Source organism: Morone saxatilis, unplaced genomic scaffold (assembly GCF_004916995.1).
Source record: "Morone saxatilis isolate NCDOM2014 unplaced genomic scaffold, NCSU_SB_2.0 Contig18, whole genome shotgun sequence".
In the NCBI taxonomy this organism is placed as follows: Eukaryota; Metazoa; Chordata; class Actinopteri; family Moronidae; genus Morone; species Morone saxatilis.
The window spans coordinates 27,045,898-27,069,211 of NW_023339740.1; the positions used below are offsets into that span (position 1 = coordinate 27,045,898).

Genomic DNA, 23,314 nt, shown 5'->3' on the forward strand with positions numbered 1-23,314 from the left:
ATAAAAACATACCTATGAATGTTACGTTCCATTTGTGCCAATAGACATTTATAGTAATATACATCATTACAATAATGCACAATGAGTGCACTGAAGTTTCCCATCTTCAATATCACATATCATAATAGGCAGCCATAGAAAGTATACTGACACAACTAAAACCTCAGTAGATAACCTAAGTCACTAGCACAGTTGCAACGTGACATGCACAACTGAAATTCTGCACTTAACTGCAATAAATATTTAAGGTACACAAAGGAAAGGCAGAGCTGCATTACTATACACAAGTACACACAGACACACACACAGGTGTAAGTGATACTAGGCCATTCCCCTGCAGGCCAGACAGGCACTGTGACAGAGTAAATGGGGTCAGCAGCTCAAGGACTTGAAAGCCACACTAAATATAGTCCATTATTGACAGAAATGAAAAACAATACAGAGAAAGAGAGGAAAGAGGCGATGAGAAGACAGAAGGTGGATGGAAGATGAATGTTATGGATGAGATTGCTTCTAACTCTTCAGTATCAGTGTCTTGACGATGTCTCTATTTTTGACTGTAAGTTTTAAAAGTGGCAGTTATTATATCTGTATTTTGATATTGTTAAAACACAAGAAAGCCTGTATGCATGTGTGTGTTTCCTTGTCGTTTCATCTGCTGTTCAACCACACACACACACACATTACTGGAGAGCAGATCTTCTTTTGCCGATCTTAATCAGCAGTTTGTGTGTGAGCGTGTGTGTGTGTGTGTCAGACTCAAAGTGAACTTCCAGTAAGAGACGGTGTTAAGCTTTGAATCTGGCATTAGACACCAGCTGAGGTCAAATCCACAAGCAAGCTTCTCATCAGTAAACACAGCAGAGCAGTGTAGATGTCTTTGTTAAAGTCCCATTCTGTGATCCACATGTAAACAAAGGGATTGGCTGACCCTTCAAGACTGAGAAAACAGGTTGGCAGGGTTTTTAATACACCCACGAACACTAGACAACCATTAACTTGATTTATTCCTTTCTTTTTCTGTAAAAGGTTTCTTAACTTGTGTAAAATGGGCCAATAATATCACTAAGGATCAGTTAGCAAACAGCCAACAGGTTTATTTTCATCAGTAAGTCAAACTATTCAACTATAATTGCAATTTATTTTCATGGGAAGACTACAGATCGATTTACAGCTACATAATATCAACATCAGTTAATATATGGAATACTGCTATAATGTTCTCTAACAAATCATCATTTTATATGCTAAAACCTCAACTTCTTGGGTATTTTGAGGCCATTCCAGTTTCCTATGCAAACACTAGTATCCCTAAGTTACACTTCAGATGCTCTGTTTGCATGGAAATCTGATGACCTCTGTCTTGCCATCTTTGAGTCGTTGCATGCCCTGTTAGATTTTTAAGGCATCTTTAACTTCTTGTTTTCACTGAAGCGCGCTGAGGCGCTGCTATCGCTCAGTAAACAGTAAACAGAATCAATAGCGAGATCACCTCAGGCGACTGCTGCTCTCCTAATGAGAATCAATCATTCCTTTGTTCAGAAACCAGCGATAAGGGAAGAGAATGTAACAACTATATGTCTGCAGTTTCCACAGACATCAACAACTCGGAACAGAGTAACTCACTGAAATAAATGCCAGACTGGTTGCCAGTATTGATTTTTGTGATTGATTAAAGGCCTTACCTGAGGAGAGAGGAATTTGAGAGTAAAGTTATTCACACACAAGACCAGACCAGAATAACTACACACTATCGCTAAATTTAACAGCTCAAATGTTTGTCAGCAAAATATTCTTATTCTCTCTCCAGTCTTGCTGCTAAGCAGCTGGAGGGTTGAGTGCCTTGAAGTCTTTATAATTTTTCCACCAATTTTCCACCAGCTTTGTATCAGTGCAATCTGGGTAGTATACTGTATACAAATGAACAATGTTTAACTTCCCTCCATGTTGCCTGCACCCAGAGCGTACTGCTCAGTTGCCGGGAAAGATCTGCTAGATGACTTTTGCCTCTCTTGACCCGACTGTCCGTGGCTCTAGGGCTGTTTTTTCGAACTACTGATTGTCCTTCTGTATATTTTGTATACCTCCCTGCACAGTGGGACAGTCAGATCGAGGGGGGCAAAAGTCCTCCAGATGATGTAAAATGAGCGGGGAGCTCTGAGTGCGGGCAACATACTGTAGGGGAGACAGAATATGCTTTACTGCCAAGGTTTTCACATATAAGACATTTGCATTTTGGTGCATAATAATTAAGAAAATTAACATAAAAGGAATAATTTACAATAGGAAATGTAAACTATTATTATAAAAGATAATTTGTACAACATATCTGCTCGGGAAGGTAAATATTGTACATTTTACCAAAAATTCCCAAATTGTAATGATACAAAGCTGGTAACAATTAGCAACATTTCCCTCAAAATGAGAAAATGTATCATTTATTGTGTTTGTAAGTGTTTGCTCATCTGCCACTTCTAGTTAAGGTTTGGTTAGATTTATGAAACTAAAACTACTCAGCCAAGGTTAAAGAAAGATCACCCTGATGGCCAAGAGAAACCCCAACGACCTTTGGTATGAGACACAGACAATCATCTTTGTTGGTGAAGTCACACACTTTGACCAACTGTCCACCTCAACCACTATATATACACTCATATATAACTGTGTTGTTTTTCAAGTATGGTGGGGGCCTACACTGCACAGGACAGGACAACTAACTGAACATCTTATTACCTCTATTCAGTAAATTAACTAACTAATTCATAAACTCTATTTACTTACAAGTAAGAAAATGAATGTCCTCAAACAGAGTAAAACTAAAGCAATAAACCCCCTAATAGCTGAGTTGTGGTGCTTTCCAGATTACGTAGAAACATGAAAATTGTTGACTTGTTGGGCGGTCAAACCAAATCAGCAAAGCTATGATTTCATGATTTGCTTCACTGCTCTGTTCTAATCAATGTTAGCGTCAGCATCTGTTTAGCTAGCAGGGGTTCAGGAATAACTCCGCAGAGACCAGCAGGGAGGCAAGCTAGCAAACAGAGAGGACCTGTAATGCATGGATGGTCTGATGAGGGTATCAAAGAAGGGATTGACAAGGTCATGATCTGTGTGTGCGCAAGTGTGTGTTTGAGCGCTTGTCTGCTCTCAGTTCAGTAACTGCCAATATCTGTGTATTATCTAAGGGTCAGAGGGCAAATAAAGTTGCAGGGAGTCTTATATGGCAGAGAACATAGTCATTTAAACCAATTAGAGTGGAAGCTGTCAGTTAAACATCCAGCTAGATTTATTTTTAGAAGTAGTGAAAAGCTGGTGTGGTGTATACAACATGCAAATGATGGATATTTCATAGGAAAAAAAAACATTGTGTATTTAATTTTGACACATTATTATAGAAAACTGGTTGACATGACAAATTAAAGTGCTTATACAAGAACAAGTTATTTTATTTCCACCTGCTATACACTTTTGGATGTTTAAAACATCCATTTAGCAAATTGAAGACTTTGAAACCCAATCTTGTAAATTCCTACAGTTAAATCCCAGCTAACAGTTTCACTGACCAGCTTGTGTGCCAATTAAACTGCACCACGCCAGTTTAAGAAGATCAGAGTAAAAATCCTGCATCAAATTTGATCTAATCTACTCTGTGCAAGAAAGTTAAGACTTGAAATGAACTACTTTGTCCACTTGCCATGATGTCCAGTGCATACGAGATTCACCAATCACGTTCATTATTTTGGATTAGAAATTTACAATTTGACAGATTCTCTTCCTGATTGGCAGTGGCCACCCAAAATGGAGGGTGGGATAGACTCATTTATTAGCAATTCTGTGGTGGCAGATGGAAAGCTCTACTTTGACTGGGGCTAAATGTCAGCTAAGAATGACATACTGATCAGATTAAGTGCCAATTAAATGTGCCATGCCAATTTAAGAAGATCACAGTAAAACCTTGCATTACGTTTGTCTAATCTGGCGTTACTGTGTTTCCTGATCTCCAAAAGTTTCTGGTACTTAAAGCCTACATTTAGAATAGCAGTTTATTCCTTAAAGTTAAGATCCAAAATGGGCAGTTACAACCGAATTGCAGAGCTTGAGAAATCCATATTCAAAAGACTGGCTTGTCAATATTTCAGATATAGTAATCGATACATTTCTTGTTCTTGCTTGTTTTTTTGTGACATGATTAGAACTGGCAGACTTGCTGCAGTGGTAGATTATTTTTTAGAATCACAGTTTATCCCTCCTACATCCACGAATAAAAAAAACAGTAATACTTTTGTACCTCAAGATGTTTGTTCCTCAAATTAAAATCCATGTTTTGCTCTTATCTCACCTCCATCACACTTCCTCCCTCCATCACATTTTCCCCAGACATAATTTATCCTTCCTCAGATGAATAGGACAAGAGGGAGTGAGGGGGGGGTCTTGGTCCCTTCAGATCTCACCCAGATGTTTCCTTTAATCCTGTAATTAGCTGCAATTATAGTAATGGATGCAAGAGATGAAGTGATCATATTTGCACACTGAATTAATTCATGTAATCATGCCATATGATGAATTTCTTTCGGACACATTTCTACTTGCTTACTCGATATGTTTTATCTCCTCTCCCAGTTCTCTCTTCGTTCTTCTCATTCTCCTTATCTCTCCTCACAATTCTCCACCTCCACCCATCCATCTCAACCCCCCACCTCCTTCCCCCTTCCCTCTCATTGTCCTAGGTGTAATTCATCTGGGTTTCATCCTGAAAAGCGAGGGAAACAGATACCAAAAAAAAAAAGAAAACACAAGATACAACAGAGCAGGATAGGACACAACAAGAGCCCCTTTAGATGTTGCAGATGATGCCTTTAATCCTGTCAATAGCTGCAATTATAGTAATTATCTCTAATAGCAGCGCATTGTGTTGAGGCTCTGATATGTTTAACAGATGATGCAGAGTCGTGCCGCCTCCGCTGGGCAGAGAGGGCAGGGAGCTTATATTCACATTAATGAAACCGACACAAAACAAGGCGAAATTGATGATGGTCCCAAAAGGTTTATAGACTGCGTAGAGTGTTTTTCAAGCTCTGGGTCGAGGTCTAATGGAAGTCTCAGAGATGGTACTGAGTGTTTTTTGTACTGCGCAGAAAGAGAGTGACTGAAGATTGATGCAGAAAGGGCTTGAGAGAAAATAGAGGCAATTATATTAGAGGAAGTTGCTGCCAAAATAAGATATGCTTATGTTACAAGATGTACGATAAACTGAGAGCGGGCAGCTAAACAGTCTCAATTAAGCTGAAAAACCGCTATTGGAAATGTATGAAATAGATTTAGCAAAGAAGTCCGTTGGATAATACCAGCCATCATCTAAATATTATTAGATGGTGTGTTACAGACCAGCCTATTCTCACTCCCAACTTGTCAAATATGGCAGCATGGTCAGTGGCTCTACTCTTCATAATGTGCAGTGTGGGTGAAGCTCAAGAATCGTTTCAAAGTCAGTTGACGTAGTATAAAGAGACATTTGGAGAAAATGTTAATGTTGTAAACCTAACTGTAAAAGCCTCAATAATAACGATCACACAAAAGCCTCCAAATGATAGCTGTGCATGTTCACTTATAAACAGACAGAGAAGGATGACAGTCTTTAGGTGTTTGATAGAAAACGTTCTATCTACTTTCAGCTTTATATCATTGTAAATTAAACTGGGCCATTTTTTTTTACATTTTATATATTTAATGATTAATCAAAAATCAGCTGTAGCTTTAGTCAAGTCCATGGTTGGAGTTCACATTTGTGTTACAAATGTATCACATTTGTGTTACAAATCAAGTGAAACTTAATCTGCAGGTTTCCACTCTAGTGCATAAGTGTATTAAGAGGAATGTATAACTGTGTGTTATGGGATATACGAAGACAATGAGAGCATAGAGTTTAGATTCCTATATGGGCAATACATGTTTCATAATTGGAAGAAGCGTTTTCAAACTGAGAAAGACAGACTTGAGATTCTTATTCATTATGGCATAGGAAGAAAGTATATAGAAACCTTGTCCTGAATAACCCGGTCTTACACACACAGGGTTCTCAAACACACACACACACACACACTTACTCAAGAATTTTATAACATTTTCTCATTCACACTCTCTCTCATACATACACACATGCACATTCACGAACTTAAGAACACACTTTATCGCTGACTACTTCACTAACTCCTCACACACTTTTCATCACTTGCTAACTCACTTTCTTTCACACACACTCACTCAAAAACTCACCAACTCGTTCAAGAACACACATTCCTTTGCTTAGTACTTCACTCTCTTTCACTCACTGGCTCACACACACACACACATACACACACACACACACACACACACACACTAATAGCCCTGCCAGGTCTTGGTGTGAGGTAGCTCCTTGATGCAGTGATATAAGAGGCAGACAGGAGACAGAGAACGGGTCAATAATTCATTAGATAGAGGGCTCAACTCAACTTCAACCCGAATAAACCGTCTATGACCACACACACACACACACACACACAAAAGTGTACACCCACGTCTCTCAATCTGTCTCTCTATCTCACTCCCTCCCAAACATTGTCTCAAGGGCTGTCAAGGGATAAGTCTCTCTTCCACTTTCTCTATATTTCCAAGCCCTACTTTCCTCTTTCTCCTTTCACAAGAATTTGCACTCACTTTTGAATTGCTGCTCATATCTAAATTAATATGAGTGTTATTATCATATCTATTCCTGGATATAACTCATATTTAATACCAATATGACTGGCAGTGATGTATTAGACTATATATGACAAACTACTGTTTCTATATCTTCAGGTCTAGATTGTGTTCAAAAAAGACCCTGTCTTTGAGTTTTGAGTTTTTTAACTGATGCATCTTCAAAAATACCAGTCAGTTGCTACTTAGTATTCTGTGGCTTGTTGCCCTTTTTAAGTTATTTTTTTGGCCTTTTATTGGATAGTGAAAGCTGAAGACAAACAGGAAAGGGGGGCAGAGAGAGAGTACATGGGTCACCAGCACTACCGACTGAGCTAACCGGGCGCCCCATAATGACTATACCTTAGACTTAGATTGACATTCTGCCATGTCAGCGCTGAAAAAAAGACAATTTAAAACAGACATTCTCATATGTACACTATATTGCCAAAAGTATGTGGACACCCCTGTCTAGCTTCATAGTTTCAGCAGTTGGGTGAGGCCATTCCCTTTATCAGTTTGATGTGGATGAACTTTACTAGCCCGCACAGAGACTTGACTGGGTTGTAAGTATTATTCTTGAAAAAGCGGCTCAACAAGTTCTTTGAGCGCTCAGCTCTTCTTTCATTCTCCATTCACCTGATTACGTGTATTATGTCTTATAAATGTATGCGCAAATCAATATATATATATTCTCCTTCCCTCCTTTCTTTCTTTCTCTACCCTGTGCCTATGTCTCCTCCATTTCTCTCTGCTCTCTTCTCTCGTGTCTAGCTTATTCGGCTCCTCCTCCTCTGCCTCTTTTCCAGTGGTGGATGACAGAGGTCTGAGTGGTTTGTGGCTGCAGACGGATAGACAGACAGACTCTTGTAATAAAGCTGAAAGCTGCTGGAGGGCCAGCCAAGGTTAAATAAGAGATCTGGGACATGAGATCAGCATAAAACCTGGGATCAAACCTGCAACCCTCAGCTTCACACATTGTCACAACTCAGTAGTTTCAGCGCAAAATGATATCAATGTGAAAAATAGGCCCTCTACAATGTGTATGTGTTGTGTGTTTGGTCAAAGGTTGTGCACTACTGTTGTTAAGTGCAGCTAGTACTCAGTATTACTAAGAAGTATTCTGCTTCCTCCAAACCCTTATCTTTTGTGTGCATCTTCACAATCCAATACAATCCAACTACCACTTTTGAAGTCATGTTAACTGACTCAATGCTAAATCTGTCAATTTATGTAATAGTTGTTGCCAAGTAAAATTCACTGGTTTATTTTCACCAATATTTGAAACTTCTCTGTAACTTTAAGTTCCATCAACAACTGTTTAGTGAAGTTGACAAGTTGAGTCTAGAGACTGAATTGGTAATTAATCTTAGTAATGATTATCATAGTTTGTGACTCCTCTTATCATGTATTAAACGACACGTAAGTATTCATCGAGTTAGTTTCTTTAAAATTGGGCTTAGTGAACACTCAACTAAAAAGTAAATCAACCATTTCAAATAAAACTATACTGAACCACGAGGAGTCCATCCCGGAGTGTATGGATTTAGGTCAGTAACCTTTACCGTGACCTTGTAAAGTTGCCACTGAGGATGGGCATTGTTGGAAGTTTTTGACTGACCTCGTACAGTGTGATGACCCCGTTGGTCTCGTTGGGAGCTTTCCACTGCATGAAGATCTTCTCTTCATAGGGCGTATTCTGCAGAGACTCCATCGGCACCGAGCCAGGCACTGCAGAGACAGAGAGAACACAAAACATTCTAAGGCATTTTAAAGCATTTTGACTTCAATGAGTGTTCTTATATTTATTGTCTGCTTTGAATTGAACACAAGTTTTGGCAACAACTGTACCTTATACTAGCACAATTTGAAGTAAATAACAGTTTGATGTGTGATGACACATTGTAAAGCCAAACATAACTTGGCATTGGCAAGTGTTAAAAAGTGTAGAGGTTAGTGGAAGCTAACCATCTCAGCAACAATCACATTTATTTATGGTAACTTTAGAAGAGTATCAGAATATAAGTGCTAATGATTTGCATACTTTACTGACCTCAGTTAAAAGTCTCACAACAATAAAGTGAAAAGTGTGAATAAACCTTCAAACTGCACTCTCATGCAGCCATTAAACACAAAATGAAATACAGCAAAGAACATCCATAAATACATTGCAGACATATTGGAACACATACTTCATCCTCCAGTCCTAAACATGTGCATGTGAGACTGAACAGAGAGGAGCAAAATATCAAAGGGAGGGAAGAATTAAAGGAGAGTGTGAAGAAAAATCGAAGAGAGGACGAAGAAAGGAGGAAAAAGAGGAGTGGAGGAAGATAAAGCATATTAAATTTCAGCTCTGTTCCTCATCATTAAATTCTATTATTTAGTGTGGAAAAGTTTCAAATATCTGGGAACCAACTCAACAGAAATATTAAGTCATCCAAAATCTAATTCTGAGCTTTTTCCCTGTGGGGCACAATGAGACCCGCTGCTTGCTCCAGAAAATGTCATCACGAAGGACATTCACAACAATTAAATGTGACAAGGTATTCCATTAAACTTCTTATATTCTGAAAAACTTAAGTCGTTTATAGATATACTTTTATATCAGGTTTTGCTGAGTACACACAGCAGGGACTGAACTGAGAACAACTTTTTTGAAATAAACTACTGTGCAAAGTATAATTTCTGATGCTTCAGAACCCAAGTTTAACTGTAATTGGTGAAATTAAACCAGTCTTATTCTAAGCTGTACGGGAGATGGACTGTAATGATTCCATGTAGCGATAAATCTTGAAGCAGCCCTGTAGACGGTGAATAATGGAACAACTGCTGAGACAAAGCTACAGCAGCCACGGTCATTTTCTTGGGCTATGGGCACAATTTCTAACTCGCCGCTGGGAGCTCTACATTCAAATCAAACTCATTTGGATAGAATACCTCAGACGGAAAGTCTATTAGCTTACAAAGTCAATTACTAATTCAATGTCAATGGACCAACTGTCTCCTGTCAGGGGGGGAAACTTTCACCTGATGACTGGATGATTTCCAGTTTAGGGGGGCTCAGTGCAGTTTGTAGGTATTTTCACAGTGACACTTTTTTTCTGGTGTGCTGACTCTTTAATCAAGCACACTGCACTTGAAATGAAACAGTGACTTTGAGATTGAAGTGTCAACTTTAAGCTTTAATTTGAGGCTGTTCAAAACCACATTAGACAGTTATATTTTAGCCTTTATATGTGGCACGTGCTCTACGTGAGCTGCCAGGGTGCCTGTCACCCAGTTTTAGGTAGAAACAAAGTATTTACTTAATACTAATTTACTTAACTAAACTTATAAGCTTCATATTTAGAATTCCATGACAGATCCTTTTCTACCATCAAAAGACATTTGGTATCCTTTCTGTTCACAGCCTGGTCTTCAGCATTGAAACACACGATCAGTTGGACTGAGGTTAGATGGCTGACTTGGCAGGAACATGTTAAAGCATATGATTTATTCTGATTACTCAGTTTTAAGATGGCCTGTTCTTTGTTGCTTGTGGTGAGAGACTCTACCTTTAATCAACACTCAACCTTTGCTAGCTCTGTTGTGAATGAAGAACACCTGCTGAAAGCACTTTTTCAGCAAATGTTGGATTCATATTTGGTCCCCAAAAATTGTGGAGGAATATAAGTGTGACTGTATAAAAAAACTGGAAGTCAGCACTTTACCCACTAGTCATGTTACATTTAAAATTCAATGGTTTGGAGTAAAAAGAAAATGAAGGGTCTGCCCAAATACTCATGGGAAGCACTGCAGTTGTCCATATTTGTAGATATTTAGTGTACAGCATCCTGAAGACATCACTTAGAAAATTACTGGCAGGGTAACTTGAGGAAGCTGTCTGGCGGGTCATACTGAGCAGCGTCAGTACTGCACATCTCTCCTCTCGTTCACACATTGAGGGGCAGACAGGTTTACTGCTGCAGATGTTTGACTTATTATAGTAAAATCTACCTAGTAACAAGAGCGTGCATGTGTTTGTGTGTGTTTGTGTGTGTGTTTTCAGGAAGAGACAGGCTTTCACACATCTTTATGAAGGCATACAGACAGGGAAGAGGTGTCAGACACCTTGTCAGGGAGTGAAGCTGTCAAACAGTCAAACACACAAAGTTACACCACATTAAACATAAAAACAGTTACACACAAACACATGCACACCTAGCACTAGACCCATGAACACAATAGTGCTTGAGACACAAGTGCACACACACAAACACTGAGGGTGTGAATTGTTCTAAATGTTAAGGAGAAGGAGACAGACAGTGCCAGGAGGAACAACTCAATGCAATGTGTTAAAATGCATGTGTGTGTTTTTGTATGAGTGTGTGTGTGCGCACGCATTTTCTGCCTCTCGCTCTCACTTCTTATTTTTGTTCTTCAATTTTCTTCATGTTTATTCGGCACTAACAAGAATATTTTCTACCATGCAATGACCTCTGACCTTTCCTCTATTTGCTATTGGCTGTGCACAATGTTGGTGACGAAGGAAGTTAAGCTTATTCTGCTGTTGCACTCCGTGTAAGTCACTTTGGATGCGAGTGTCAACTAAATGCCTGCAATGTAACACAGAGATGGGTCTGACAATGGCAGGAAGCTTTTATTGCTCTCTGTCTGATGTGCATCAACTGAAAAAAGCTTTTCAAAAACATCCTAAACGTTCAGCAGTGAAATGAATGTAACAAAAAAAAAAAACTCCTTTTACGCATGAGAATTGGGTGCTATTAACCATCTTTCTTCAAAACGCCAAGGAGCTTTAGGATTTTTCAAGCATTGAAAGTGTGGCATGACCAATTGATTTGATTTATATAGCACATTAAATATAAATTATTATATAATTTAAACCATTATAAACCATTTTGTGTGTAGAAAATGTTTTTTTGTTGTTGTTGTTATTTCTTATCATCAGAAGGGGGTCATGCATTTTGCCCTATGTGTCTTTTTATCTGTTATAAGAATATCTATAGTAAAGCTCAACATTAGAATTGTATAATCCATTTTACATTTGGGTCATAATACATACTTTTTTTACCACTCCTCCAAACATCACATAGAATCTGACCCACTGAACACATTTAACACCATATTTAGTTGACCTGTATGTATCATTTCTGAGCAGTATGGCAACATTTTATTGTATTTTGTCTATAGATGGCTTTAAAGTAACAATCATTTTAAATTACCACAGTTGCCAATTTCAGTTAGTGGGACTCATCATGGTCAACGTCCTTGCACAAAGCATCAGTGTTCCTCAGGATTTTGTCTTTCAGTATGATTATATAAATTAACTGTTTCATAATTGTATTAACTTTTATGCATCCTTGGTAGATTTTATATGCCACTTAAAGCTTTCTAGTCATATTTGGTACAATTTGTTTTTACAAACTTTACAGTGAAGCCTCACTACTGCATGTTTTGTTAACTTGTCAGTTGTCAAGTGAAATATTTTTTTGAGATTTATATAATGAGTGTGCTTATACATGAATGTACACTGAATTTATACTTGAAATAAGGACATAATAGAAAACATCCAGGTGTCAAAATCCCCATATGAACTTTTGTGAGTCACAGATATGGATACACACAGTAACACAAACCCACACTGTCAGAGAAGTCTGACAGAGGAACATTTTGATTAGTAATTTGAAGGTGTTGATTAAGGCCCCAGCCTGTGGAGCCTATCAAATTACCCTAACAAAGAAACGCAATTAGATGCTGCCATTTTTATTCAACACCTTATCACTCACTTTTGTGTGTGCGAGTGTGTGTGTTTGCGTCTGTACTCTCATCTTTTATGAAACAGTGTCTACCTGGATATCTGGGTGATGCCTTTGTGTGTGGTGCTGTGTGTGTAAATGCATGTGAGAGGATTTTATGACTCACAGTGTATACGCTGACATCTATCTGCTGCTTTCCAGCATGTGTGCATCATGACTCAAACAACGTACCTGTGTATCTGCCGTGAGTGTGAGTGTGTGTGTGTGTGTGTGTGTGTGTGTGTTTCTCCCCGTCTCTCTCTCTTTGTGTATTTGTGTGTGTTCCTGTGCACCTTGGGGGCTGAGACAGAAGAAAACAGGCTTCATTGAAAAGATAACGGCAGCTGTAACACATTAATCATAACTTGATTAACTTCCACCGTGCTGCACACTGAATGGCCTGTTTTATTAAGCCAGCATTCTCTCTCTCTCTCTCTTTCTTCCATCTCTCTCTCTCTCTTACTTCCATATTGCTCCCTCTCTTTCTCTCTCTCTCTATCACTCTTTTTATCTATTCCTATTTGTCTATTTCTTAGCACCTCTCTTTCTTCAAATTGTCTTCACTGGCAAGAAATGAATCTCTACGTTTCCTGTCTGGTTTTCATTTCTTTGGCTCTCCCTATCAGCCCCAATCAATGCTTTTATTATAATAAGCGACAGACCTGGTTGTTTTTCAATGGAAATTTTGAACTTTTATTCTTTGTTAGTGTTAATATACTTAGTGTAAAGCTTTGTAGCAACTACTTGCTAGCAAAAGCAAATTGAAAAGTTATGCTTATTAGTGATGCTGGGGATTGTTTGCACTACATGTAATTAAAATGAAAGTGGATATGCAGCAGTTGGGTGGCTTTGTTTCAGCAAAACACAAGTTTGCACTCATGTTTGAACATGAAGGGGATTGTTTTTCGTATGAAGAACTTGAATGTATTTGATTTGATTCTCTCTCTTGCCCATTTCCTTTCTCTCTACAACTGCTACTATCAAATGAAGGCAATAAAAGCCTAAAAAATAATCCTAAAAGAAATATAAAATAAAACAGTACATGCTGAGCTAAACCAACCAATGACTGCTTGGAAGGTGACCTGTGGCATCTGTAAATAAAAACGTCTCATTCTAAGTTCACGAAAAGACAACGATTCCTATATTAAGATGATTATACATTGATGAAAACATACCTATGAATAATATATGAAATTCTGACAATAGATCCTCCTAAATGTTAAACACTGGACCTCGAAGAAGGATATACCCAGGTCGGGAACACAGAAATGATTGCAATGATAAGCACAACATCATCTGTGTGAGTGGTGACTTAAAAGAGCGAATTATAACTGTCCTTGATCTTATTTCTGTTTTGGCCTTGAAACCCTGATAGGTTTAAGTTTTCAAAATGTTATTGTGAAGACACTACCACCATAATACAATGCAATGCAGCAAAAACAAAAAGCTCCTGTCTGCTATTGTGTAAAAAAGGCGCATCGTTTACTTTAATTTTGAGTCACTTTGTAAGAATGATATAGTGTCTTTTTCAAATGATGGATATCTCATTTTGGAATGAAAGACCTCATTAAGTCTCATGTTCACATATGAAAACATAGAATAATCCCTGGTATATCCATATTGTCACAAAGCTATTTTTCATGTTGTTAAAGATTTCATCACTGCAGAGGTTTATTCTCTCTGTGAACAAATAAACACATCTTGATGAAAAGCCAGCAGTCAGGAATTACCAGCAGTGCTGCAGGACTGGATTAAGATCATTGTGATACAAGGATTACAGGACAGATCTGTATTAGTTATGATTTAAAACCGGACTGTATTTCTCTTGTTTTTAAAAGAGAGCACAAGTGTTTTATCTTAAAAGCATGAGGCGGTGTTTTGTATGAGACGTTTTTTAAAATTTTCCAAAAAGCAGATGTTATAAGTGGGTTAAAATCCTTGTTTTTAAAAAGCTAAAAAATATTTATTTTATCATTCAAATATCAGTGTAATTTCCATAATCATGTAACAATTGCTATAAACAGTACACCACAAAACGCAGGCTTGTAAAAGTCAAATCTTTAAAAGTATCAGAATGAAAAACTTTTGAAGTTGTTAACCTAAACCAGATTCAGTTTTCACACAAGCTTTGAAGAAAGTTAAAACACAAAGCAGCACCAACAAGGCACGATTAATTATGGTGATTTTTTGTTTTCATTTAATCTTTTTTCACTTAAAATGGGTTGAGAGCACTCTATGATCTTTGGTACACCAAATAAGTGGTTAAATTGATGATAAATTCACTTTAAGGGATTGCCTTTTTGAAAAGTGACAACTGCACAAGCGAAAAAAAAATAACAAAAGCTGATGTCTCTGATTGTTGTTTTTCTTCTGTTGTGATCTTAGAAAAAACTGTGCTCTGAAGATAAAAGGATTATTAAATCTCAATGACTGTGGTTGTCCTTTAAGTGTGGAGATCATTTTTTCTCTTTAATAGGAATGGGGGTGTTTATAAAGATATAAACATGTCACAAATAGAGGGATTTAATATCAGTATTTTATATTTAATATCTGCTGTTTGACTTTGAAAAGTACTTAACCTCTGGATATCTATCCTGGTAGATAAAAACAACATGAATTGAGCCAGAAGTGGTCGCAACAATGTAACATATTTCATTTTATTGCTGTTTTAGGGCAACATTAACCCTTCCTTTTCACACTATTAAAGTAAAACAGATTTCTAATATTTCCATTGAGGCATCAGCATCATTAATTCTCTGGAAACCAAATATGACTCACCATGCAAAATAACCTGGAAACCAGCTGTGCTCAAGTACACAGGTGGAGTTCCCTAACATTATAAGCGAGGGTGAATAGTCTGGTTTTCAAATGTAGGTGTGCACTTTCTTGAATTAAGTTACTTTACAAGAAAGCTCTTGTTTTTTGAATGGTACACCACATTCAATATAAATGTCATTTATTTTTATAAAATTTGGACAAAGAATTTTCAATATAATAGCTATGAGCCTAATACAAGTGATCACAAGGCAATGACAAAAGCGATTTTTAAAAAAATATTAAAACGCTTGAGGAAGCTTAGCTGGGACAACACAGATTTGTGACGTGGCTATAGCAGCCCTTAGTGCTGGTGTGGCAGCTGTAAAATTCAAAGGCATAATATTGAACATCATTTATTCTGTGGTAGCTACTCCAGTATCACTATGTAAAGGTACATTTTGTAGTTTTGACCACTAGTAGTGCTATGGACCAATGTTTTTAAGTGGGCAAGGCTCCTATATAATACACATCCATGCAGATGGTTTCATTCTGTTCCACTGAACCAAATGGGGGGATTTATCAGCTACAAATCCTGCTCATGTCGGACAATCGATCTGTTGATCAGGAAAGGAACAAGCTATTTCAGTAGGCCAGCTTATACAATGTACCAATGTTAAAACAATGTAAACAATGTTTACTTTTTCCCAATAACTAATTGGGAGATGCTCAGTACAGCTTCAATCTTCACTTGCAGCTAGGATCTAGAGGGGTTAAACACTGTGCTCAGGGGCATAAAATAAGAGTTTGTTGATACACTGATTAAAAAAGAAAATCAGTAATGCAGGTGGCATTATGTTGCCCTTACAACACAGTTTGCTGATGCTGTGTATACCATTGTATAACATTCATTCTTAGGAGAAAAGGTTGGCAGAGATTGTGTGCTCAAGAGGTGAGACAGCTACACCGACTTCCTCTAGCACATATTTGATAAATAAGAGGCCTGGCGGTAAAGCAGCTGTATTGAGCTGACCTGACAGCTACCTGACAAATAGGTGTTTCATGGTTAGGTTAATAGGCTGGTGTGTACAATGAGTGGACATGACATTTGTCTCTAAGGCAAGGCTCTCTGTGTGTTTCTGTTTGTGTATGTGTGTGTGTGTATGTGTTTGTGTATGTGTTTGTTTGTGGCTTGAAATTGTCTTTTGCCATTATGAACGGATGGACAACTGGAGAAAAAAGGAGGACAGTAATAAAAACATGAAGATGCACAAATACAGACAGACACAACACACAACAGTGTATTTTAAATCACCAGTCTCCGCAATATTCAAAAAAAAGTATAAACACTATCCTCACAGTATCTTTTTTAAATGTAATAAACAACTATTATTATCCTAGTATTTTTGTAGGCATTTGAAAATGTGTGTACCCTTGTATTTGGGTGTGTATGTGTGGACCTACATTATCATAAACTCAGTGAGAAACTCTTTTAATTCACCTCCACCCAAAGAAACATTACATTGTTGAGAGTAAAATTTTAATCTCATTAAGGCATTTTAACTTTATGACATTCATATTTCTTTTTTTCTTCATTTTAACTTTTTATACACTCTTGGAGGCAATTAGCATAGTAGTGGTGTGCAGCAGAACAAAAGCAAAGCAAAGTTTCTGGAGTAAAACCTTTAACTTCTGAGCAGCATGGAGGTAAGAAAGAAACACAATTTTCTGCAATAGTGGATGTGTCAAATTAAAAATGCTGAATGCCTCATTGTGAGACAGCCAAAGTGTCCATGACTTATGTGACTGTGTGTGTTTGTGTGCATCTTAATATGCTTTAAATCTTAAGAGTGCAGCTTACAGTAGGTAAAACAATTAAGGAGGATAAGATTAAAAACTGAGAAGCTCTCATCCTGAGATTACTGAGTCTTGTGTGCATGAGAGAAAAGTAATTTTCTATCTTAATTGCAGATCCCTTATTTTGTCCCATAACATAAGTTACAGTATATTTCTATGTCATCAGTGACAGTAAAACATATGAGCAAATCCATATATACATACATATATACGTGTGGGTGTGTGTGTTTAGGTGTGTTTGTGTGTGTGTGTGTGTGTGTGTCTGTGTGTGAGAAAGCGGCTTCATTTGCTGGAGCCCCAGCTCCATAAAGCCATTACCGTACAAACAGCAATTAGGCTCCATGTGAACAATTGCTGTTCTGTTCCCTAATTACTGAATTACAACCAGGAGATTAACGATGGTTAAATAAAAAACAATTAAGAACAAAACAATTAAGGCTTTTTTTCCTTTCCCCCCAAAGCCATTGCTACTCCCCAGTCATGCTAACTCTTTTTAAAGGGTTTAGACAACTTGCAGTATGTGTGTGTTCAGCTACTAAAGGTAGGAATTTCAGGCTGAGATGTGATGTTACCCAGAAGCTAAATTCAGAGGATATTAGTTATGAGATCAGGAGAAGAGCAGCGAGCCCTGAGGAGGGTGGGAAAGAGATGAGAGATTTAGGATCATTACAACAATGTTTTTATCCTGCTTATCAGGCATTGCTCTAATGGATTTCGAGCTATTCCAGTTTATCGCAGGCAAGTTGTTGAGAGGAATGTGAAGCAGCAATGAATTGTTCGTAGTAGCGGCTGGGGCCAATACTCTGTTCTGAATTAGTAGAACATGGAGCCCTCTGGAAAGGAAACAGGAGTTTAAAATGTTGTTGTTTTGAAATAATTTGAACTCCTGGGGTACATTTATATTTGAGGCATTAATAAACTATGTCAGTTATGTCCTGTAGGTGTTCCTGCTCAAGAGCACAGTGATAAGATGGCTGCTGATTGGTGCAATTTTCGATGATGCAAGGATTGAACCTGTGATCGTGTGATTATAGATCTACTATGTTTCTCTAAATTCTATCCCGTTCCCTTAAGGCAGTGTTTAGTTACTGTAGCGGATGTTGCTGCACTGCAGTTCCCAGAACCACCTGCCAATCACACAGTGTGGGTTGGACTGCAACGGCCTTTAGCTTGTATTTTATGTTGGAGAAGTCTGAGTTTCTGTAGGAGGCCAGTTCTCCTGTTTATTCTTAATGCTGTTGCTGCTGTCAGAAATGTAAAATTAATCATTTTCTGTGAGCCAGAGGATTTCTATCAGGGGACACTGACCAAGAGTGAGCTGCTAGAATAGCTAAAGCTGTCATGAACTGGCTGGTTATAGGTTGGATCAATACTTCATTATACAGTTTGCTGTTAAACAATTTAAATGTACTGTAGCAAATGCTGTTTTTTTCACTCACCATCCTCCTCTGTCTGTTTGACTATCTCCTCGCTCTCTTTGCTGCCCTCGGGGTTGGCAAGGACCAGCCGCAGTCTGACCGTGACAAAGGGCCTCAGCCCCCTCAAAGTGTAATGTGATGACGTCTGGATCAACTCCTCCGCTGCAAACTCCTGCTGGTTAAACACGTATTGGTACTGCACCTGGAAAACAGAAGTAGAGAGAGAGACATTTATCCCACTGTAATTTGGTTAAAAACAATGCTTGCTAATGCAGAGCTGCCCTTATGTAATGCATTTAACCCTGCAATGCTTTGACAGAATTGCCAAGTAGAGTGAATGTGATCCAACTGTGCAGGTCCAAACTGTGAATGTCACGAATTAGACATGAACCTGAAATAGGGGCGTTGGTAAATGTGCATAAAGGTTCAGCAAAACACCTGTTGGTGAAGCAAATTATGATATTGGAGTGTAGAAATGGAGGGATTTGTACATTCACTTTTAGTTTCAAAGCATAATCATTTCTTTAAATAATTTTGATGTGACTGAGGTGTAACATCTTTGAAATAATGTTCCTGCCAAAAAGTTACTTGACCTTTTATATAAAAAAGGCAAAATATGCTACCAATTCTGACTACTTTCCCGTTATGCTTTCATGGTGGAGACTAATTAATGTCCATAAAATGTAACTTGCACTTCTGACTTGCTGTGCGTACCGTCAGATTGTAGCTGTGGCAGCGTGTCACAGCATACCCAAACGTCTCCCACTGTATAGTCAGCTGGCGGGCTCTGACATCCACCACATTGACGTTTTGGGGACCATGGACTGGATCTGAAGGAGAGATTGAAAGAAACAAAAGTTAGTTCTTTGGATGAGCCGGAGAGATTTTTGATTGATAATTGAGCATATATACAGTACATATGGGGAAATTATATATTGAGTTCATCAATCTGTATGCTCTTACACACAGAAATATTAAGTCTTCAATTAATATTCATCCAGCCTTTGTAGACAAACTGTATGTAATCAACTAATCCGTTGGAGGTCCCTTCCTTTCCCAATGATCCAACTCACCATTCTGGGATTGCCAGCTACATCAGCCAGTTGAACCAAAGCAAATTCAATTTCCTATGTCACTTACATTTTACAGAAGCAGAATGTGGTGTATTATTAAAAGTCACTGTCAGTAATTTGGTCCAGTGCCTTGCTCAGGGCCACTCTGATGGGACATGAAGGCTGTAAACAAGTTCACAGGTTCCAACCTGTGATCTATTAATTACTGGGAAATCTGTCTGACCGCTAGGCCGCTAGGCCACGCTGCATCATTACAGGAAAGCCCAGATTCACATGCCAGAGATTACCACAGAAGTCTCTGTATTGATCTGCAGACATTTGGAGTGGTTATTACTGCCTTATGCCCATATGTCAAACACACACACACATACACACACACACAAGTACAATACCAGAAATTCATGCACAACCAGCAACAGGCTGCAACCCACCCACGCACACCCACACATGGTGAAAACAACCAGACGCACACACACAGACACACACACAGCATTGTTCCAGCCATATGTTGGGCTCTCATCCCCAGGTTTGTGTACCACGACTGACTGCACACTAACAAGCTTGTTCAAACCAATCTTTCTGTCTGCCTAATTAGTTTCTATCAGCTAACGATAGCAACCAAAACAGGTCACTGCATAATTACAGAAACTGTATTAGCTCTGTTTCTCCAATGAAAATGAAAACTTTACACACAATGTGTGTAATCTCCAAAATCTGCAAAGAACAGACACCTACCTACACAGGAGAAATGAGTTTTGGCATTGAAGTAAAAACTAATTCATTATGTCTGATAATTGTTGGAGGAACAACTAAGCTAATGATTTAGTGACAGTTGACAGGGATCTGAACACGGATCCTCAGGCAGGATTTTACCCTTAATGTTTTAAAATGTAGTTTGTAAAGTAGTTTGAAACTCAGAAAACCTTTACAGACAAACTCTGGAGATCATTCAGCTTTTGTCAAAATGCTCAGTTTGTGCACAATGTGACAATTCATCTTAAATACACACTGAATTTATTGTAGTAAGACGGATGACATTTTATTCCAAAAAGCCAACATTTTATCTTAAAGCTCTGTTCCATGAATGTTGCGTGTGTCTAAAGCATGGCAAAAGTTGGCTTCTCAAAATGTATTTAATATTTGGTATATTTAGTAAAGTTTACATTGTCAATCTGTAATAATATTCATCTCAATAGTCCCTTTCTTATTAATCTTTGGTAATAAGTAGGTATGATTTTCTATTTGGGAGACAAACATATTGATGCCTCCTAAAATAATCAAAAAATCAACTTCATAGACTTAAAAGGAAACTTAACCCTAACTTTTAGCCCACAGGATTGTGTATGAGTGCATTATAAGATTGTTCAAACAAGCTACTTAGTGTAAAAGTAAGATTAGCCTAATGAGAGGAGATTAGACAACGGCACCATGGATAAGCCATCTTAGAGGCCATCTGAGACAGAAGACTGTTTGGTTGGCAGTGTGTGTGTGTGTGCCTGTGAAAGGGGAAATGCTATGGTTCAAGGATGAGAACTGGAGTTAGCATCCCTGCAACTCTGAGATATCTTGTCCATTTGTGTTCTTGTGTATGTGTCTGTACTGCATTGAGAGATATGCGTTTGTAGGTTTAGGTGCAGACTTTTGGCTCCCTGGGGTGCTTTATGGTTTAAAGAGTCTGTGTTTCTACTTAAAAGACCAAAGCCTATAAAGTAATCTACCATTCCTGGATAAGACTGTGCTAGACTGACATTTGGCAGTTAGGAAAGCTGCAGGGGGGAGGTGATATTACCAACGTATAACCCAATCCTCAGGTCAGCACAGCAGGCAATATCCTTTCACACAGCCCACATAGTGTCCCCAGAAAATAGGCCTTTACTACTTCTGACTGTGACTGATGCAGATGGACTGATGGCCTCCGATTAATGTATTTCCATTTCGTTGAGGAAATAAATGCTGCATGTCAGCACGCAGCACTCAGACAAAAAGAACTTCCCATTCTGCAAACAATTCTTCAGATATCTACTTTCTTTTAACAGGTGATGTAATTACTTGTCTGCCTGATTGTCTGAAAGACAGCAGGACATCATTTAACTTTTTTTTTTTTACGGATTTTCTTTTCAAATGTGGTTGGCAGATAAACCTTAAGCCAGTGAACCACTGATGTTATTGTAATCTAATGTGAGATTCCCATCATCTGATGATGGAAACAGGCAGAGATGTGATTACAAAGCCTAAGTTTCTGATTAGGGTCAAGAGATCAAACTAACTAAAGACATAAGTGATAACAACGATCTGGTGTAACAGAGAGCTGGACTAGGGCAGGTTTACACATTGCAAAAAGATAATTGTATACATCTAAAAAAACAAATATGCTATGTGACAGATCAAGGGTTTTTAAACCTAATACATGCTGAGATAGCTTCAGCTCCCTCAACCCTCAACAGGATTAATGGTTAAAAATTGGATGGACAATGACTTTTATTTACAACAATAATAACAAAATATAATAATTTAGTCCACAACAGCGTTTACTGATAGCTTGATCAGCAGTGCAAATATTTTAGCAAAGAACACTCCAGTGGAAGACAAAAAATTAGAAAGACCTTGTAGTCAGAGTCAAACTTCTCTAGAGAACAAATGTGAACTAACCTGTAATTATGCATGCTTAAGCAGATCAAGTGATGTACCTATAATGAACGCACACACTGTAATTCCTCAATTACAGAGACATAATCACTCATCACTGAGCCGAAGAGAGAGAATGAAATAACCAGTTTTTCCAAGAATAGCAATAAATCAAAGCTCCTCTCACTGCATTGACTCTCGTTTCTGCAAAGACTCAAACCATGTTAGCTAAATCAGATTTATGCTCAGAGGTCTGGGGAGGAACAGGCCAAAAACAACAAATAGCAGCCAACCAAATCCCCTTCGCCAACCATGACTACCACTGCCACCCACTTAATCCAGTGGTCTTTCAGTTGGGTATGATGGAAGCTAATCTTTCGGATAATCTGGCTAGCGCTCAGTTGGAGCCCCTCTAAACAGATTGCCAATTTCTGTTTTGGAAAACACTGTGGCGGGGTTGGGGGAGGTTAATTCAACAAAATGAAAACAGAAAAGAGACAGAGAGAGCAGAGATTCCACGAGTCATAAATAATATCACTTTTAAAATTAAGTTTAAAGCCTTAAAAAGTGTTAAACATTGTATTAAATAAAGTCATTGACATTGCTGTGCAGGTCAAATCAAAAACCTTCACAGTGTTCTCTGAGAATTGTCAGTGAAGGGATAGAAGAGAGTTGGTGATGAAGGGAGTTGTATGGAGAAAGAGAGATACTGCAAGAGAAAGATTAGGAGAAAAAGAGCGGGAAAGGATATTTGAATTATAACTTTGTTTACATTGTTATTATGGTGTCTCCCAGGCTGCCCTTGGTCATGACAAATGCCAGATTTGTCACATCATCCATCTGATTTATTCTCCCCTCCTCTCTTTCACTCCATCCAGATGCCTTCTAAATTCTTCTTTCTTGCATCAATTTTAGCCTTTTCTTTGCATCCATTCTAGCTCTCTAAACCCGCTGGTAATGATGTTGGAATGAAGAGAGTGACATTCAGCAAGAAGAAAAATAGACAGTGACAGAAAGACAAGCTCGGCAGAAGTGAGGAGAAATCTGTGGATGGATGGATGACTGATAAATT

The 23,314-nt window shown here is 38.2% G+C and overlaps 1 protein-coding gene across 1 annotated transcript in view; it reads right to left on the minus strand.

The window, feature by feature from the left end:
* Positions 1 to 23,314, minus strand: part of ptprt (protein tyrosine phosphatase receptor type T) — a 307,757-nt gene that overhangs the window by 152,561 nt on the left and 131,882 nt on the right. Inside the window, exons 9-11 of the mRNA XM_035662487.1 lie at positions 19,259 to 19,374; positions 18,566 to 18,746; positions 8,339 to 8,448 (exon numbers count right to left, since the gene is read on the minus strand). Of these exons, the coding sequence (XP_035518380.1) occupies positions 8,339 to 8,448; positions 18,566 to 18,746; positions 19,259 to 19,374 (407 nt within the window). The remainder of the gene's footprint in view (positions 1 to 8,338; positions 8,449 to 18,565; positions 18,747 to 19,258; positions 19,375 to 23,314) is intronic.